The sequence below is a fragment of the Balaenoptera musculus genome, chromosome 6, assembly GCF_009873245.2.
Source record: "Balaenoptera musculus isolate JJ_BM4_2016_0621 chromosome 6, mBalMus1.pri.v3, whole genome shotgun sequence".
NCBI lineage: Eukaryota > Metazoa > Chordata > Mammalia > Artiodactyla > Balaenopteridae > Balaenoptera > Balaenoptera musculus.
In genome coordinates, this window is record NC_045790.1 from 104,905,223 (window position 1) to 104,922,714 (window position 17,492).

The 17,492-nt window shown below is 38.2% G+C and overlaps 1 protein-coding gene across 10 annotated transcripts in view; it reads right to left on the reverse strand.

The window, feature by feature from the left end:
* The window catches only part of DENND1A (DENN domain containing 1A), a 535,076-nt gene that overhangs the window by 248,829 nt on the left and 268,755 nt on the right, over positions 1–17,492 (reverse strand). For all 10 annotated transcript variants that reach the window (XM_036855233.1, XM_036855234.1, XM_036855231.1 and 7 more), the window contains 2 exons: positions 9,844–9,924; positions 5,860–5,913 (listed from right to left, as the gene is read on the reverse strand). In XM_036855233.1, the coding sequence (XP_036711128.1) occupies positions 5,860–5,913; positions 9,844–9,924 (135 nt within the window). The remainder of the gene's footprint in view (positions 1–5,859; positions 5,914–9,843; positions 9,925–17,492) is intronic.

The window sequence follows — 17,492 nt, forward strand, 5'->3', positions numbered from 1 at the left end:
GGCAATAATTGTTATTATAACATTATTATAATAGCAAAACATTAGAGACAATCTAAATGTCTGTTAGTAGGTGAAACATAGTTAAAATATGTGGGGATTTCCAGTAAAATATGGTGGATTAAACACATGTATTTGCCTTTTCTCTCTCCTGATACCATGCAATCCTCACCACCCCCTGCCAGGAAAAGTCACAATGAAATAATTTTAAAAGATGTAAACCTCAAAGAACAGGAGAAAAGATAGTAATGGAAGAGAGATGTCAAATTTTTTGGAAGCCAGATGTTACTAAAGAAATGGTTCTCAACCTGGGTCATTCGCCCCAGTGGAGTTCTGGCAATGTCTGAAGACATTTTTGGTTGTCACAGCGGGGTGGGGCGGGGGGGAGGTACCATCTTACAGTGGGTAGAGAGAGCCCAGGGATGCTGTTAAACACCCCACAACATACAAAACAATCCTGCACAACAAAGAATGATCTGGTCCAAGGTGTCAAGAGTGTCAACCGAAACTTTAGTTGAGAAACTAAAGAAGACTGACTTGGCAGCCCAGAAAAGGCTGGGCCCAGGGCACAGGGCAGCAAGCATCCAACCCAACTCACACCACAGAACTCCAAAAAAGTTCAGGAACTGGAGACACCAAGCACCTCTAAAGGCTAGGGGAAGGGTGCCAATAAAAATTCGATCCCAAGAAATTCGATCCCAAGATTCTCCTCTCCCAGCTCACTCAGCTAGTCAACTGCCCTTTTGGCACCCCTCCTGAGGAAAAACTGTTTACTTTCTAGTAACCAGAAAGGTTTGGGAACACTGGGTACAGCTGAGGACAGGGGATAAAGAATTAAATAAAAAATGGGAGGGGAGCTTAAAGTATACATGCTAAATGTTCATATCCTATAACTTACTTGCCACCCCACTCAGCTTCCAGAACACGTGTTATAAAGCTTACACTCACTGGCAAGAGAAAACTGACTAGTCCAAAAGAAAAGATTCTGATACTGACGTTTAAAATCCTCCCCTCCTCCCCAGTAGCCAGGCCTCTAAGCCATGATCTACAGTAAAGCCCACCAGGTAACAAGCCCCATTCATGAACACAGAGCTTTCAATTAGACTGGGCAGATAGGACTGGGCAGCTATTTGAGGAAAGGCCTCTACAATCAAAGATACAGAACAAAACAAACAGAAGAGAGGACCGCTAAGGAAGAAAACAATGCATAGAGAAGAACAATTTTTTAAATTTATGAATAACAGTGTCAAAGAAATAAGAAGAAATGTTGCACCCATGAAACAAGATGCCATTAAAAAATGAGTAATCTATTGTATAACACCAAAAAGCTCTTGGATATTAACAGTGATGGCAGAAGAATTCAAAAGGGTGGAAAGATTAGTTGAAGAAAGTAGAAAGAAGACCAAAAGAGAGATGGAAAATAGAAAAGTTATGAAAATTAAAGGATCAACACTAGGAAGCTTAACATGCCACCATAGAGACCCCAGAGAAAGAAAAGAGAAAAAAATAAAGAAGAATTTTTTCAAAGAAATAATGTGAGAACATTTCCCAGCTCTAAAGGACATGAATTTTCAGACTATATGGGTCCACCAAATGTCCAGCACAGTAGATGAAAATGGACCCAGAGCAAGGCAAATCACTGTACAATTTCAAGATACTAGAGACTAATAAAGGATCCAAAAAAACCCCACCCAAAATTTAAAAAAAAAACAAAAAACCCCAGCAATCAGAATGGATCAAGACTTCTAAGCTTCAACGTGAAATCTAGAAGTCAATGGAGCTATGTCTTCAAAGCTCTGAAGGTAATTCCCAACCCTATCAAGAGTAGAATAAAATCATTTGCAGTCATGCAAGGTCTAAACGTGTTGCCTCCAACACTGTCAGGAAACTACTGGAAAATGTTTCACCAAAATAAAGGAATAAGATAAGCAGTAAGATGTGAAATCCAGGAACTCTTACTTGACAAATGTATAAGAAAGAAAACATATCATAATCTATCATATGATTCAGCTTGCTCATTGAAATGTAAACTTTTGATTTAAATTTTTTCCTAAAGACAGAGAAAGGATGGGGGAGGGGAAACGTGAGTGAGAAAAAGATACTTTATGTATATGTGTGTTTCTGCGGGAGAGGGGGTCAGAGGTAATAAAAGACCTAAATTCATCTTCCATGAGAAAATCAATAACTGTTATCTGAAACAGGAAAATTAAGAACAGCAATATGAGCATGTCAGTTAAAAATATGGAGAGAAATACTACAACTGCTAAAAACTTGAAGGTAGCTGCCTCTGGGGAATGGAAATAAAGGAAAATTTGGAAATTTCATCAACAATTATGTGATATTACATGTTTTTTAAAGCCATTAATATGTATTACTTTCATAAGAATAAAATACCATTAAATAAAAATATCACTTAACATAGATGAAAGATATGAACAGTTTTGAGAGTACATTAAAAAAATGAGTTGCAAAACAGTATGAATAGTACTGTTTTATGTCTAAAAAATGTCTACAACACACAGGGATTCATACATTTAACATGTAAATTCATAGAGAAAGGTCTGAAATGACACTCATCAAACTCTGGATGGAGAATGGGATTAGGGGTGGGGGAGGGATGGTGGGGCTGGGATGGTGGTAATGTGGGACCTTTCACTTTTTTAAATATGTACTTCTGAATTGTTTAATTTTTTTACAACAAAGATATTTGTAAAGAATTCTTCATAACACAGGTAAATGTTCATAATACATTGTCATAGAAAAAGCAGGTATAAAGGTATCTAATTGATATGATCCCCCCCATTGTGTTTTTTAAAATGTAGCTTCCAAGCTTTAAAAAAAAAAAAAAAAATCAAAAGAACCCTTTTATCTCAAACAAAATATTACCGAATTCCCAATTTAAGTAGATAGAAATGAACCTGCTCTGAATAAAGCAGAAGCATCCATGCCCTGGTGGGTCAGCCATTTAGCTCCCTCAGTCCTTCCCATGTCCCAAAGAACCTCAGGCAGGGCTCCAGGCAGAACAATTTGAAAACTACTACTATCACAGAAATGAAGAAAAGAAAAACTCAGAACGTGACTTTCTCAGGGATTACAATGATTTTTCTTTTGCTTCTTATAATACACATATATACATACCATTCCTATGACTTGGAACAGTTTAAACAGTAATAATATCTGTTCCTTACCATGCCTATATAACCACCTAAACCTGACACATTCACAGCAGTGAGGGATGGAGAAGGTCAATAGAACTTCATTAATCTTTCCAAGTTATGATTCTATACTCATATTTCCTATTTCTTAGGGTGACTTTGATCAGTTACATTTTTCTAGAAAATTTTATATTATCACAATTTTCAAATTTATTGGATACGTCTAAGATTATTTTGTTCTTTTTAGAAATTTAGTTCTTAAAAAGTCTATTTTTCAGTTTTACTTTAACAATATTTTCTAACTAATTAAATTGTAACTTATTCTTCTAGTTTGGGTTTTTTTTATTACTATTCTTCTTCTGGCTTCTTGAATTGCAAGTCAAGTTCATGATTTTCTAAATTTATTATTTATAATGAAAGCATCCAAAGCTATGAATTTTCATAAGAGTAGTTTTGGCCACATCTGTTAGGTTTTTGTTGTTCAGTGTTCTCACTGTCATCAATATCTAAATAATATCCAATTTCAATGTTTTATCTTCTTTGACCCAACTACTCCTTCAAGTAGATGAATATTTTAAAAATCTTTATTCATCATTAATTTCTAGGTTTATTTCATTGTAATAAAAGACAGTGGCCTGTAAGAGTTTGAGTTTTCCTATTTTGAATTCTTCAGTGCAATCTAGCACATAATCAATTTTTATAAAGGTTCCATGTCACACCCCTGGCTTCTGCTCTTTCTGCAGGACTTTTCCAGTTCTTTTTGGGTTCCTTCATTGTCTACACCTTATTGACTGCTCAATAACCATCTCCTTTACGTTGCAGAAATTCCTCAAATTTTCTAGCTCATGGTGGCTCCTTCTGCCATTACATGGACGTTTTTCTCCTTAATTTTATAGTTCTCTTATCATTTCAACGGCATTTTTTGAGAGATGAAAGGTAAAATTATGGGCTCAAAGTGTAGCACAATATATGAGAACTCAGTTTCTAGTATCAGAAAGATCAATGTTTGAATTCCAGTTCTACCATTTCTGTGCTGTAGGACCTTGAATATGTTACTTAAGTTTTCAGGACCTCTGTTTCCTTATATAAAATAATAATTAGGGTACTGACTACCTAAGCTTATTAAGAGAGGTAAATGAGAAAATACAGCTAAAGCACTGAATACATTATTTGACAAGCACTAGTACTCAATGAACATTAGCTATTGTTAAAATGGTAACTGTGGTCTGGATTTTTTTATTACTTAATGTCAAACAACAAAAAAAGCAATATTTTCCACCAGAGCCTAATCACACAGATAGTAAACTTTGTGAATCTCTTCGACAATCCCGGTTTATTAAGTCTGTTATCTAATCACAACACTATAGCCTAACTTCATTAATTAAATGTGATTACCTGACTTATTCCAGTACTTTAAAAAAGTAATCAAGTACATACCCAAAAGAATCAAAAGGATGGAACACAAAGTTCAATCTGTACACCAAAGTTCAAAGCAGCATTATTCACAATAGCCTAAAGGTGGAAGCAACCCAAGCGTCCATCGACAGATAAGTGAAATGTAGTATGTTACATATATATAATGAAATATTATTCAGCCTTAAAAAAGAAGGAAATTCTGACACATGCTACAACATGGATGAACCACAAAGGCATTATGCTAAGTGAAATACACCAAACACAAAAGGACAAATATTGTATGATTCTACTTAAATGAGGTGCCTAGAGTAATCAAATTCATAGAGACAGAAAGAATAGTGGTTGCCAGGTGATGGGAGGAGGAGGGAAATGAGTTGTTGTTTAAAGGGTTATTTAATGGGTACAGAGTTTCAGTTGGGAAAGATGAAAAAATGCTGGAGATGGATGTTGGTGACAGTTGCACAACAATGTGAATGTGTTTACCAATGAAATATATACTTAAAGATGGTTAAAACAGTAAATGTTACATTATGTACATTTTGCCACAATTTAAAAAGCAACCAAGCGCCTTAGTGGTGGTGATTCTATATTTAATTCTACATAGTACTATTTACAATCCGAGTAAAACATTTTGAAAATACGTCTTAAGCCTAGGCTAGATACGTCGTTCGGCTTGTTCAGAGGGCAAATATTACCCTCTGCTCCCTCAGACTCAAGTTCACTGCTAAGTCTTTAAGAGGTGGGGATGGGGGTCCTCACACTTCTACCCACAAATATATTTACTTTCTTAAAAGTCAATATAGAAATGTAGTAGGAGCATAATTCTATTTGAGTATATCTACCCTAATAAAGAAATCTTTATATAGGAAGTTCTTTACATAGAAGCATTTTATTTACAACAGCAAAAACTAAAAACCCCTAAATTCACAACAGCGAGGAAATAGCTAAGTAAGCTACATAGCAAATTGAATATTATGCAGCCAACAAAAATGATTGTGAATGAAATGGCAAAATGCTTATGTAATAGGTGATTCTAACTATGTAAACAATACATTCTAAAAAGACTACAATGAGACATCAACATGTTAATAGGTGATTACCTTTGAGAAGTATGAATAATGATCTTTCCTTGTCTTTATACTTTCTATATTTTAAAAATATTCTCTATTTGGTTTTACTTTCATAATACATTATTTTTATACTGGGAAAATATATCCTTTTATTTTCTTTCAAAATTAGTAAAAAAACAAAGAGGAATAAAAATTTAATCCACCCCTGCCCAAGTACTCACATTCTCAGGGATGCTGGGAAGTTCTCTGGTGTCAGGCACAGTAAAATAAGAATGCTGGAAAAGAAAAACAAAAGCTATTTATTTCTGCAAAAGTATGCAACAAGCACATTATTCAGAAACCAGGTAAATGATCTGAAGATTATTCCTCACTCAGATGAAGAAACAGAGTTTCACTCATAGAGAATAGTCTATGGAATATTTCCTTAGGATAATGTTGGATTAAAGCCAGATGCATTAAATCTTTGGTTTGGTAGATGGAGTTCTTTTCTATGAGAGAGGAACTTCTGTGAGATACAAACGAACAGCTCAAAGAAGTTAAAGGCTAAATTCTTTTACGATGTTTGCAGGTTTCTGAACACATGAAAGCTGCAGACTTCATAATTTATTGTTCAGTGAGGCAAGTGGACTCTAGGGACCAAATATCACTAGGTTCACTCAGGAATGGTCTTTACCAACCAAACCTGCCATTTCATTTCAGCATCTGAGATTATATCCATCTACAAGCTGCGGGCCAAATCTGCCCCGAAGGCCCAAGGGATGTGAAGGACAGCTCCAGGGGAAGGACTGCTGCACTGAGACATTGCAGATGGCTAACAGTGGAGAAAGTCTCTCCACTATGCATGCTCTGCAAATAAGCCTCCTGACTTCCCGTGCAAATTCCAGTGAAGGGAGCTGGAGACTCAGTGGAGTTGAAAACCTCACCTGCTCAGAGAACTTTCAAGGAGGCATCTCCATGTTTGTAACAAGCATGTGTCTCTGAGTTAAATGAAAACAGGCTGAACTGATGACACCTCCTCCGTGCTACTAAAGACTCAGAGAACAATGGCAAGCAGGAATGGAAAGAGCCTGGTGATGGCCAATTAAAGAAGGGATTGTGCAAAGGCCAGGAAAGGTCACATACAGAGAAAGTCAGCTTAGCCATGGCCAAAGTTCAAACCTAGACCCCCAAGTGACATTTCAGGAAGTTCTTCCCACTCCCCATTCTTGGATAATTGCAAAATAAGTAGGTCTCTGGAAAAATGAGTTGTACAGGCTTCCTGAAATGAAAGGCCTGGGGGACAATTGCGATAACGAAAATAGCAACAGTAACAGTATAAGCTATTTGTCTAATATTCAGCAGATATTTATGAACACCTGCTGCATGGAAGGCTTTATACCAGGTACTTTATAAATAGTATCTCTAATTTCCATACCAAAATTTAAGATAGATATTATCTCCATATTACAAATGGGTAAATTAAGGCTTAGAGAGGTAAAGTGACTTAAGGTCATACAGCTAGTAGGTGACAGAACTAGGATTGAAATCAGGTCTGCATAACTAGAGCTATGCTCTTTCCACGATAACAGACTGTTATATCTGTGCTTTTTAATGAGCAAATTATACCTAAAGCCATTTGAATTAAACTAATAAACTGAAAAGTAAAAAGAGAAAAAAAATTAAAAGATAACTTAAAAAACATTCCCTGCAGTGCGCTATTCCAAAATCTGTGGGTTAGTGCCAAAACATTATCTATGAAGTATTACGACAGAGATTATGTAGCGTATCAGTTATGGGAAACTAATTGGAAACTAGTTAATTAATTCAAGTCAACAATGAGGATTAAAATAATAAAAGCAAAATACAAGGTTAAATTTGATGCCATGAGATACCAAATTCTATACCAAATGGCTCGAAGGGAGTCCCAGGAAATGTTCAGTAATGGCAGCGCACATGGTGATGGAGTCACAGAATAAGGATCGGCACAGTGAGGGAGAAAGGACAGGGACCACAGAGTCAGCCACTTAATCGTTATGTGATCTTAGGCCACTTCACTTAATAGCTCAGAACCTCAGTTTTTAAACCTGTAAATGGGAATTGTAATATCTACTTCAGAACTGTTGTGAAGAATAAATGTTATATATGTGAAGTGCCTAGCATTCCATAAATGGTATTTTAATAGTAAATTATTATTACTCTCTCAACTGTTAGTTTATATTCCTATTTTTCTCAATCACCTATAGAAGACACACAGAAACATTCTCTTGTGACTAAAGACAGAAAGTCCAAGACTGCCATTTTATCAATTTTTCAGGCTCTATAATACAGTTGAGACTAACCCTTCAGAAATGCAACATGGAGAGAGGAATTCCTTGTGAAGAGGAAAGAAGAAAATATCTGTCTTTACAAATGCAACAGATTGTAAATAGTGAGCCTACGCAATTCCAAAACCAAGTACTCCCCAGGCTGTCCTTTGAGATTCTGTCTTGCTCCATCGCCCATGAAATGCTGGGACCAGAGGAGGTCAGAAACATTCCTAGAAACCACTGGCATGAAACAGCTGCACTCCCCACCCCCCGCAACAGTTCTTCCTGCCCCTGCGATGGCTTGTCCTTGAGGCCTGGCAGCCACTCAAAGGAAGGAGAGGCCCTTCCTCCCCAGTAGCTGGTGACCCACCCAGGCTACTCCCCAGCTACCTGTCAGATGTCATTACAGACTGAAACGGTGAGATCAAGCTGCTTAGGAAAAGGGACAGAGACAAAGGCAAAGTTGCTTCGCTATGCGGCAGTGACTGGGGCAGGTTTAAAGCTCATTTCTTCATCTTTTCCAGACACTCTTCCTTACACAAATTTCTGGAAAAAGGTTTCTTTCCTTCCTATGCTCCATTAAAATGAGCAAAAACCTCTACCAGTTCCTTCTTTCCTCCCTTTCTTTCAACACTCATGGCCTAGTGGAAAGAACATAGGCTTGGAAGTCAGCCCTGGGTTTAAAAGCCCCGATCTCACTTATTAACCACACGACCTTGGATGGGCAAGAATCTTTTTCTCTCTAAGCCTCATCTATGAAATGAGAATGCTAATATCTATTTGTAGAGTTGTTTTGAACATCAGAGATGCATACTTGGCATAAATTAGGAACTTAGTATATAGCAGATCTATTATTAGTTATTGGCAGTAATATTGCTTTCAATGTGATCATCATGAAAAAAAAAAAACCTATATGTTCATTTTCTTTAAGAGGGAAAATATCAAGTTAATTACCACTGAATACCAACACTGTACCTGGTTCTACTGAAGCTGAAAGACAAAACTTCTTAAACATTCAGACCCCACAACATGGGGGAAATAGCCCCTGGATAATCAATAGCTGGTCAAAGGGGATCCATCTGAGAATTCTGATGAAGGTGGTGACAAGGGTTTGACCCAGAGAATTGCAGTAACTGAAATATGGAAAAGCTCTCCTTATCTGATGCCTTATCTGACAGATGAGGAAATTGAGACCTACGAAGTTAAAGGTTTTGATTAAGATCACTCAGGTCATTGGCAAAACTATGACTTGGGGATTGAAATCTCCCAATTTGTAATTCAGAGGCTTTTCCACCCTGGCACACTACAGACCACATAGCATGTACATAAAAGAGTTCAAGGAAACGATCTGGCCAGGAACTGTGCTAGACAGTCTCTATCCCTGTCCTTGAGGGCGTACAGTCCAGTGGCGGAGATAGGAAAACAGGTTGTTCCAACGTGTTTTGTGACTAAGTACTGCAAAGTGTACAAGATGCTTGGGGCAAAAAATGAAAACCTTAGCTAAGGGGGGTTACCCTGGTAAACAGGGGAAAGGCGGTGTTGAAGGTTTGGGGGTGGCAGGATGGGCTTCAGTGAAGGGGCAGACACAGCAGTGCTAGGGGGCAAAGCATGAGGCAGGGAGCCCCACAGGGGTTGAGGAGGCAGGGGTCAGCCATCCCATTCCAAGCCCAGCATCTGCCATTCAGGAGATGCTAGTGATGGGATGACAGCCAGGAAGAGAGGAGCCTGGGGCATTTGCGATCCATTTCTCATGCAATCCCAGAGAAAGAAAGAAATACATCTCCCTGGCCTGTCTTGAGGTCTCAGAGTACTTGGAGGTGGGGAAGGTGCGGATGACAGAAGACAATCCCATTTGGCTCTTTCTTACTGTTAATAATGGAAAGGTTTCTCAGTGATTGCTAATATTCTGCTGCCACTTACCACGCTGAGATGAACAGACACTCCTGGGTCAGGGATAGGAAGTTTGTGCAGAGTTTCAAGAAGCTCATTCCACTGACTCTCCTGAAAGAAATAAAAGGACTAAGTAACAAAGGCAGGGCTGAGCCCTTAGTCAGAGACCTGCAGGGAGGTCTGGGCACACAACAGAAATAGGTTTGATATTCAAGTAGGGTTGGACAAAAGACACTGCTTACGGCTCAATAAAAGAGCCAAACAGATCCGCCCACACCAAGTTTGACATTTTCTACTTAGTGAGACACCTACCATGACCGCCTTTTATGGATCATATACCATAAGCTCTCAGCAAATCTATCCTCTCAACTCCATAGCAACAACTTTTAAATGCAAACAACCCCAGCTTACAGGGCGGGGGTGGTAGGGAGAAATAACGATGACACTATAGATCTTGTCTTCATCATCATTACCCTCAATTAATTTTATTGAGTGTTCACTGGATACACAGCAGCCTCCAATTATGGAAAGTTAAAAATGAACTACTACAACAGCATGCAATACAGGATGGTGGCTGTGCATTTTAATTAGTGAAATTGAGCCACAAAATGAAATGCAAAGCAGTACAAATTCTTCGATTGAAAACAGGTTCACCTTTAAAATGCTCAAAAGAACATTGTTTACAGAATTATCCAAAAGCTATGTCTCCCACCCTGTGGAATTCTCTGTGCTGATAAAATAGTAATAAGCTTACGTTTGTACCCATTTGGTAGCTGTTTGAGCCTCACAACTACCTCACTTTACAGTTGAAAACTAAGGCTCCGAAGGGTAAAGGAACTTGACTCAAATCATCCAGCTGGTAAGTTGCACAGCCAGGAGCTAATCACAGGTTTTCTGTGTTCAAACCCAGAGCCCGCTCCGCTGTTCCACAGCTGTCTTTGTTAGTGAATTTAAGGGAGAGGAAAAACAGGATGGGCCCAAAGTAAAATCCTGTTTCAATCTGAATTCATAAGTTACTCAAATTTCTCAGGGGGTAGAAATGAACGTTTGCAGGTACACAAGTTTAATTTTGCTCTGAAACAATCTCAAATTTACAGAATAATCGTACGACAGTACAAAAAAACTTTATTTCCATTTGAGAGTGACTTACCAACATTATGCCGCAACATCCATAAATACAAAGGACATTCTCCTACATAACAACAACTAATCATCAAAATCAGGAAATTAACACTGAAACAACATTACCATCTAATCCTCAGATCCCACCAAGTGTTGCCAACTGTGCCAATAATGTCCTTGGATAGCAAAATTATCCAGTTCAGAATCACATGTTGCCTTCAAATGCTGTGACTCTCTAGTTTTCATCAGTCAGAAACAGTTCCTAAGTCTTTCCTAGATTTGTATGAACCTTACAGTGAGACCAACCATTTTGTAAAATAACACTCACTTGTTTGATGTTTTCTATTGATTCAGATTTCAATTCATCCCATTTCTGATGATGTTCACTTTAATCATTTGATTAATTCATCTGAGGTCTCTATTGTGAGATCACGCATTTTCCCTACAGTGAATCAGCTATACACATACATATATCCCCTCTTTTTTGGATTTCCTTCCCATTTAGGTCACCACAGAGCATAGAGTAGAGTTCCCTGTGCATAGGTTCTCATTAGTTATCTATTTTATATATAGTAGTGTATATATGTCAGTCCCAATCTCCCAATTCATCCCACCCTCCCTTCCCCCCTTGGTATCCATATGTTTGTTCTCTACATCTGTGTATCTATATTTGCTTTACAAATAAGTTCATCTGTACGATTTTTCTAGATTCCACATATAAGCGATATTATATATTTGTTTTTCTCTTTCTGACTTACTTCACTCTGTATGAGTCTCTAGGTCCATCCACATCTCTGCAAATGGCACGATTTCGTTCCTTTTTATGGCTAATATTCCATTGTATATACGTGTCACATCTTCTTTATCCATTCCTCTGTTGATGAACATTTAGGTTGCTTCCACGTCCTGGCTATTGTAAATAGTGCTGCAATGAACACGGGGGTGCATATATCTATTTTTAGTTTTTTAAGGAACCTCCATACTGTTCTCCATAGTGGCTGTACCAATTTACATTCCCACCAACACTGTAAGAGAGTTCTCTTTTCTCCAAACCCTCTCCAGCATTTACTGTTTGTAGATTTTTTGATGATGGCCATTCTGACTGGTGTGAGGTGATACCTCAATGTAGTATGTATGTACGTATGTATGTATTTATTTATGGCTGTGTTGGGTCTTTGTTGCCGTGCGCGGGCTTTCTCTAGTTGCGGCGAGCGGGGGCTACTCTTTGTGGCGGTGCGCGGGCTTCTCATTGCGGTGTCTTCTTTTGTTGCGGAGCACGGGCTCTAGGTGCGTGGGCTTCAGCAGCTGTGGCTCGAAGGCTCTAGAGCGCAGGCTCAGTAGTTGCGGCGCACGGGCTTAGTTGCTCCATGGCATGTGGGATCTTCTCGGACCAGGGCTCGAACCCATGTCTCCTGCATTGGCAGGCAGATTCTTAACCACTGTGCCACGAGGGAAGCCCCCTCGGAGTTTTAACTTGCATTTCTCTAATAATTAGTGATGTCAAGCATCTTTTCATGTGTTTGTGGGCCATCTCTATATCTTCTTTGGAGAAATGTGTATTTAGGTCTTCTGCCCATTTTTTGATTGGGTTGTTTGTGTTTTTGAAATTGAGCTGCATGAGTTGTTTGTAAATTTTGGAGATTAATCCCTGTCAGTTGGTTCGTTGGCAAATATCTTCTCCTATTCTGAGGGTTGTCTTTTCGTCTTGTTCATGGTTTCGTTTGCTGTGCAAAAGCTTTTAAGTTTAATTAGGTCCCATTTGTTTATTTGTTTTTATCTTCATTACTCTAGGAGGTGGGTCAAGAAAGATCTTGCTGCGATTTATGTCAGAGTGTTCTGCCTATGTTTTCCTCTAAAAGTTTTATAGTTTCTGGCCTTACATTTAGGTCTTTAATCCATTTTGGGTTTATTTTTGTGTATGGAGTTAGGGAGTGTTCTAATTTCATTCTTTTACATGTAGCGGTCCAGTTTTCCCAGCACCACTTATTGAAGAGGCTGTCTTTGCTTCATTGTATATTCTGGCCTCCTTTGTCATAGATTAGGTGACCATAAGTGTGTGAGTTTATCTCTGGACTTTCTATCCTGTTCCACTGATCTATACTTCTGTTTTTGTGCCAGTTCCATACTGTCTTGATTACTGTAGCTTTGTAGTATGAAGTTGGGGAGGCTGATTCCTCCAGCTCCATTTTTCTTTCTCAAGATTGCTTTGGCTATTCTGGGTCTTTTGTATTGCCATACAAATTGTAAAATTTTTTGTTCTACTTCTGTGAAAAATGCCCTTGGTAATTTGATAGGGATTGTACTGAATCTGTAGATTGCTTTGGGTAGTATAGTCATTTTCACAATATTGATCCTTCCAATCCAAGAACATCTCTCCATCTGTTGGTATCATCTTTAATTTCTTTCATCAGTGTCTTATAGTTTTCTGCATACAGGTCTTTTGTCTCCCTAGGTAGGTTTATTCCTAGATATTTTATTCTTTTTGTTGCAGTGGTAAATGGGAGTGTCTCCTTAATTTCTCTTTCAGATTTTTCATCATTAGTGTAGAGGAATGCAAGAGATTTCTGTGCATTAATTTTGTATCCTGCAACTTTACTGAATTCACTGATTAGCTCTAGTAGTTTTCTGGTGGCATCTTTAGGATTCTCTATGTATAGTATCATGTCATCTGCAAACAGTGACAGTTTTACTTCTTCTTTTCCAATCTGTAATCCTTTTATTTCTTTTTCTTCCCTGATTGCCATGGCTAGGACTTCCAAAACTATACTGAATAAGAGTGGACATCCTTGTTTTGTTCCTGATCTAAGAGGAAATGCTTTCAGTTTTTCACCACTGAGAATGATGTTTGCTGTGGGTTTGTCATGTATGGCCTTTATTATGCTGAGGTAGGTTCCCTTTATGCCCACTTTCTGGAGAGTTTTTATCATAAATGGGTGTTGAATTTTGGCAAAAGATTTTTCTGTATCTATTGGGATGATCATATGGTTTTTATTCTTCAGTTTGCTAATATGATGTATCACACTGATTGATTTGTGTATATTGAAGAATCCTGTATCCCTTGGATAAATCCCACTTGATCATGGTGCATGATCCTTTTAATGTGTTGTTGGATTCTGTTTGCTAGTATTTTGTTGAGGATTTTTGCCTCTATGTTCATCAGAAAATTATGGTCTGTGATTTTCTTTTTGTGTGTGTGATATCTTTGTCTGGTTTTGGTATCAGGGTGATGGTGGCCTCATAGAATGAGCTTGGGAGTGTTCCTCCCTCTGCAATTGTTGAAAGAGTTTGAGAAGGATGGGTGTTAGCTCTTCTCTAAATGTTTGATAGAATTCACCTGTGAAGCCATATGGTCCTGGACTTTTGTTTGTTGGAAGATTTTTTAATCACAGTTTCAATTTCATTACTTGTGATTGGTCAGTTCATATTTTCTATTTTTTCCTGGTTCAGTCTTGGAAAGTTGTACCTTTCTAAAAATTTGTCCATTTCTTCCAGATTGTCCATTTCACTGGCGTAGAGTTGCTTGTAGTACTCTCTTATGATACTTTGTATTTCTGTGGTGTCAGTTTTAACTTCTCCTTTTTCACTTCTAATTTTATTGATTTGAGTCCTCTCCCTTTCTTTCTTGATGAGTCTGGCTACCAGTTTATCAATTTTGTTTATCTTCTCAAAGAACAGCTTTTAATTTCATTGATCCTTGCTATTGTTTTGTTCGTTTCTATCTCATTTATTTCTGTTCTGATCTTTATGATTTCTTTCCTTCTACTACCTTCGGGTTTTGTTTGTTCTTCTTTCTCTAGTTGCCTTAGGTGTAAGGTTAGGTTGTTTATTTGAGATGTTTCTTGTTTCTTGAGGTGGTATTGTATTGCTATAAACTTCCCTCTTAGAACTGCTTTTCCTGCATCCCATAGGTTTTGGGTCATCATGTTTTCACTGTCATTTGTTTCTGTATTTCCTCTTTGATTTCTTCAGTGATCCACTGGTTATTTAGTAGCATGTTGTTTAGCATCCACATGTTTGTGTTTTTTACAGTTTTTCTTTTTCCTGTAACTGATTTCTAATCTCACAGTGTTCTGGTCAGAAAAGATGCTTGATACAATTTCAATTTTCTTAAATTTACTGAAGCTTGATTTGTGACCCAAGATGTGATCGCTCCTGGAGAATGTCCCATGTGCACTTGAGAAGAATGTGTATTCTGCTGCTTTTGGATGGAATGTGCTATAAATATCAAGTAAGTCTATCTTAATTGGTCTACTGTGTCATTTAAGGCTTGTGTTTCCTTATTAACTTTCTGTCTGGATGATCTGTCCATTGGTGTAAGTGGGGTGTTAAAGTCCCCCACTATTACTGAGTTACTGTCGATTTTGCCTTTTATGGCTGTTAGCATTTGCCTTATGTATTGAGGTGCTCCTATGTTGGGTGCATTAATATTTACAATTGTTATATCTTCTTGGATTGATCCCTTGATTACTGTGGAGTGTCCTTCCTCGTCTCTTGTAACAGTCTTTATTTTAAAATGTATTTTGTCAGATATGAGTATTGCTACTCCAGCTTTCTTTTGATTTCCATTTGCATGGAATATCATTTTCCATCCCCTCACTTTCAGTCTGTATGTGTCCCTAGGTCTGAAGTGGGTCTCTTGTAGACAACATATATACGCGTCTTGTTTTTTTTATCCATTCAGCCAGTCTGTGTCTTTCGGTTGGAGCATTTAATCCATTTACATAATTATCAATATATACGTTCCTGTTGCCATTTTCTTAACTGTTTTGGGTTTGTCTTTGTAGGTCTTTTTCTTCTCTTGTGTTTCCCGCCTAGAGAAGTTCCTTTAGCATTTGTTGTAAAGCTGGTTTGGTGGTGCTGAATTCTCGTAGCTTTTGCTTGTCTGTAAAGCTTTTGATTTCTCTGTGAAATCTGAATGAGATCCTTCCCGGGTAGCGGCGTCATCTTGGTTGTAGGTTTTTCCCTTTCGTCACTTTAAATATATCCTTCTACTCCCTTCTGGCCTGCAGAGTTTCTGCTGAAAAATCAGCTGATAACCTTACGGGGATTCCCTTGTACGTTATTTTTTGCTTTTCCCTTGTTGCTTTTAGTTTTTCTTTGTATTTAAGTTTTGTTAGTTTGAATCATATGTCTTGGCGTGTTTCTTCTTAGGTTTATCCTGTTTGGGACTCTCCGTGCTTCCTGGATTTGGGTGACTATTTCCTTTCCCATGTTAGGGAAGTTTTCAACTATAATCTCTTCAAATATTTTCTCAGACCCTCTCTCTTTCTCTTCTTCTTCTGGGACACCTATAATTTGAATGTTTGTTTGTTTAATGTTGTCCCAGAGGTCTCTGAGACTGTCCTCATTTCTTTTCATTCTTTTTTCTTTATTCTGCTCCGTGGCAGTTATTTCCACTATTCTATCTTCCAGCTCACTTACCCGTTCTTCTGCCTCAGTTATTCTGCTACTGATCCCTTCTAGTCTGTTTTTCATTTCAGTTATTGTGCTCTTCATCACTGTTTGTTTGTTCTTTAGTTTTTCTAGATCCTTTTTAAATATTTCTTGTATCTTCTCGATCTCTGCCTCCATTCTATTTCTGAGATCTTGGATCATCTTTACTATCATTACTCTGAATTCTTTTTCAGGTAGATTGCCTATTTCCTCTTCATTTATTTGGTCCTGTGGGTTTTTACCTTGCTCCTTTGTCTGAAATATATTTCTCTGTCATCTCATTTTGTCTAACTTACTGTGTTTGTGGTCTGCTTTCCATAGGCTGCAGGGTCTTAGCTCCTCTTGTTTCTAGTGTCTGCCCTCTGGTGGGTGAGGTTGGTCCAGGGGCTTGTGTAGGCTTCCTCGTGAGAGGAACTGGTGCCTGAGCTCTGGTGGGTGGAGCTGAGTCTTGTTCCTCTGATGGGCAGGGCTGCGTCAGGGGGTATTTTTTGGGGTGTCTGTGAGCTTAGTACGACTTTAAGCAGGCTGTCTGCTGATGGGTGGGGCTGTGTTCCTGTCTTGGTGGTTGTTTGGCCTGAGGCATCCAGCACTGGAGCCTGCAGGCAGTTGTGAGATCTTAGATCTTGGTGGAGACCTCATGAAAGCTCACGCCAATTAATATTTCCCGGGGCCGGGTATTCTCTGGCAGTCCTGGACTTGGTGCTCCCACCCTAGGGGGTGAGGCCTGACCGCTGGCTGGGAAACTAAGACCCTGCAAGTTGCATGGCATGGCCAAAAAAAAAAAAAAGAAAAAAAGGAAAAGAAGACAAACAGACAAGCAAAACCCAAGACAAATGATAAAAACAAAAACAAGCAAAAAAAAGGCCAAAAACCCCCCCAAAACAAGAAAACAACCAAACAACTGAACCCAAAAATGAAAACAATAAAAACAAAACTAATAAAAACAGAAAACAAAGAACAAAAACAAAACCAGAAAAACACAAAACAAGAAAAAAGTAAAATAAAGATAGAAAAATAAAAAACATTTTAAAACGTTTTTCTTAAAGAAAACATAAATAAAAAACAGGGAAAGACCTTCAAGATGGCAGAAGTGTAAGAGTGGAGATCACCTTCCTCCCCACAAA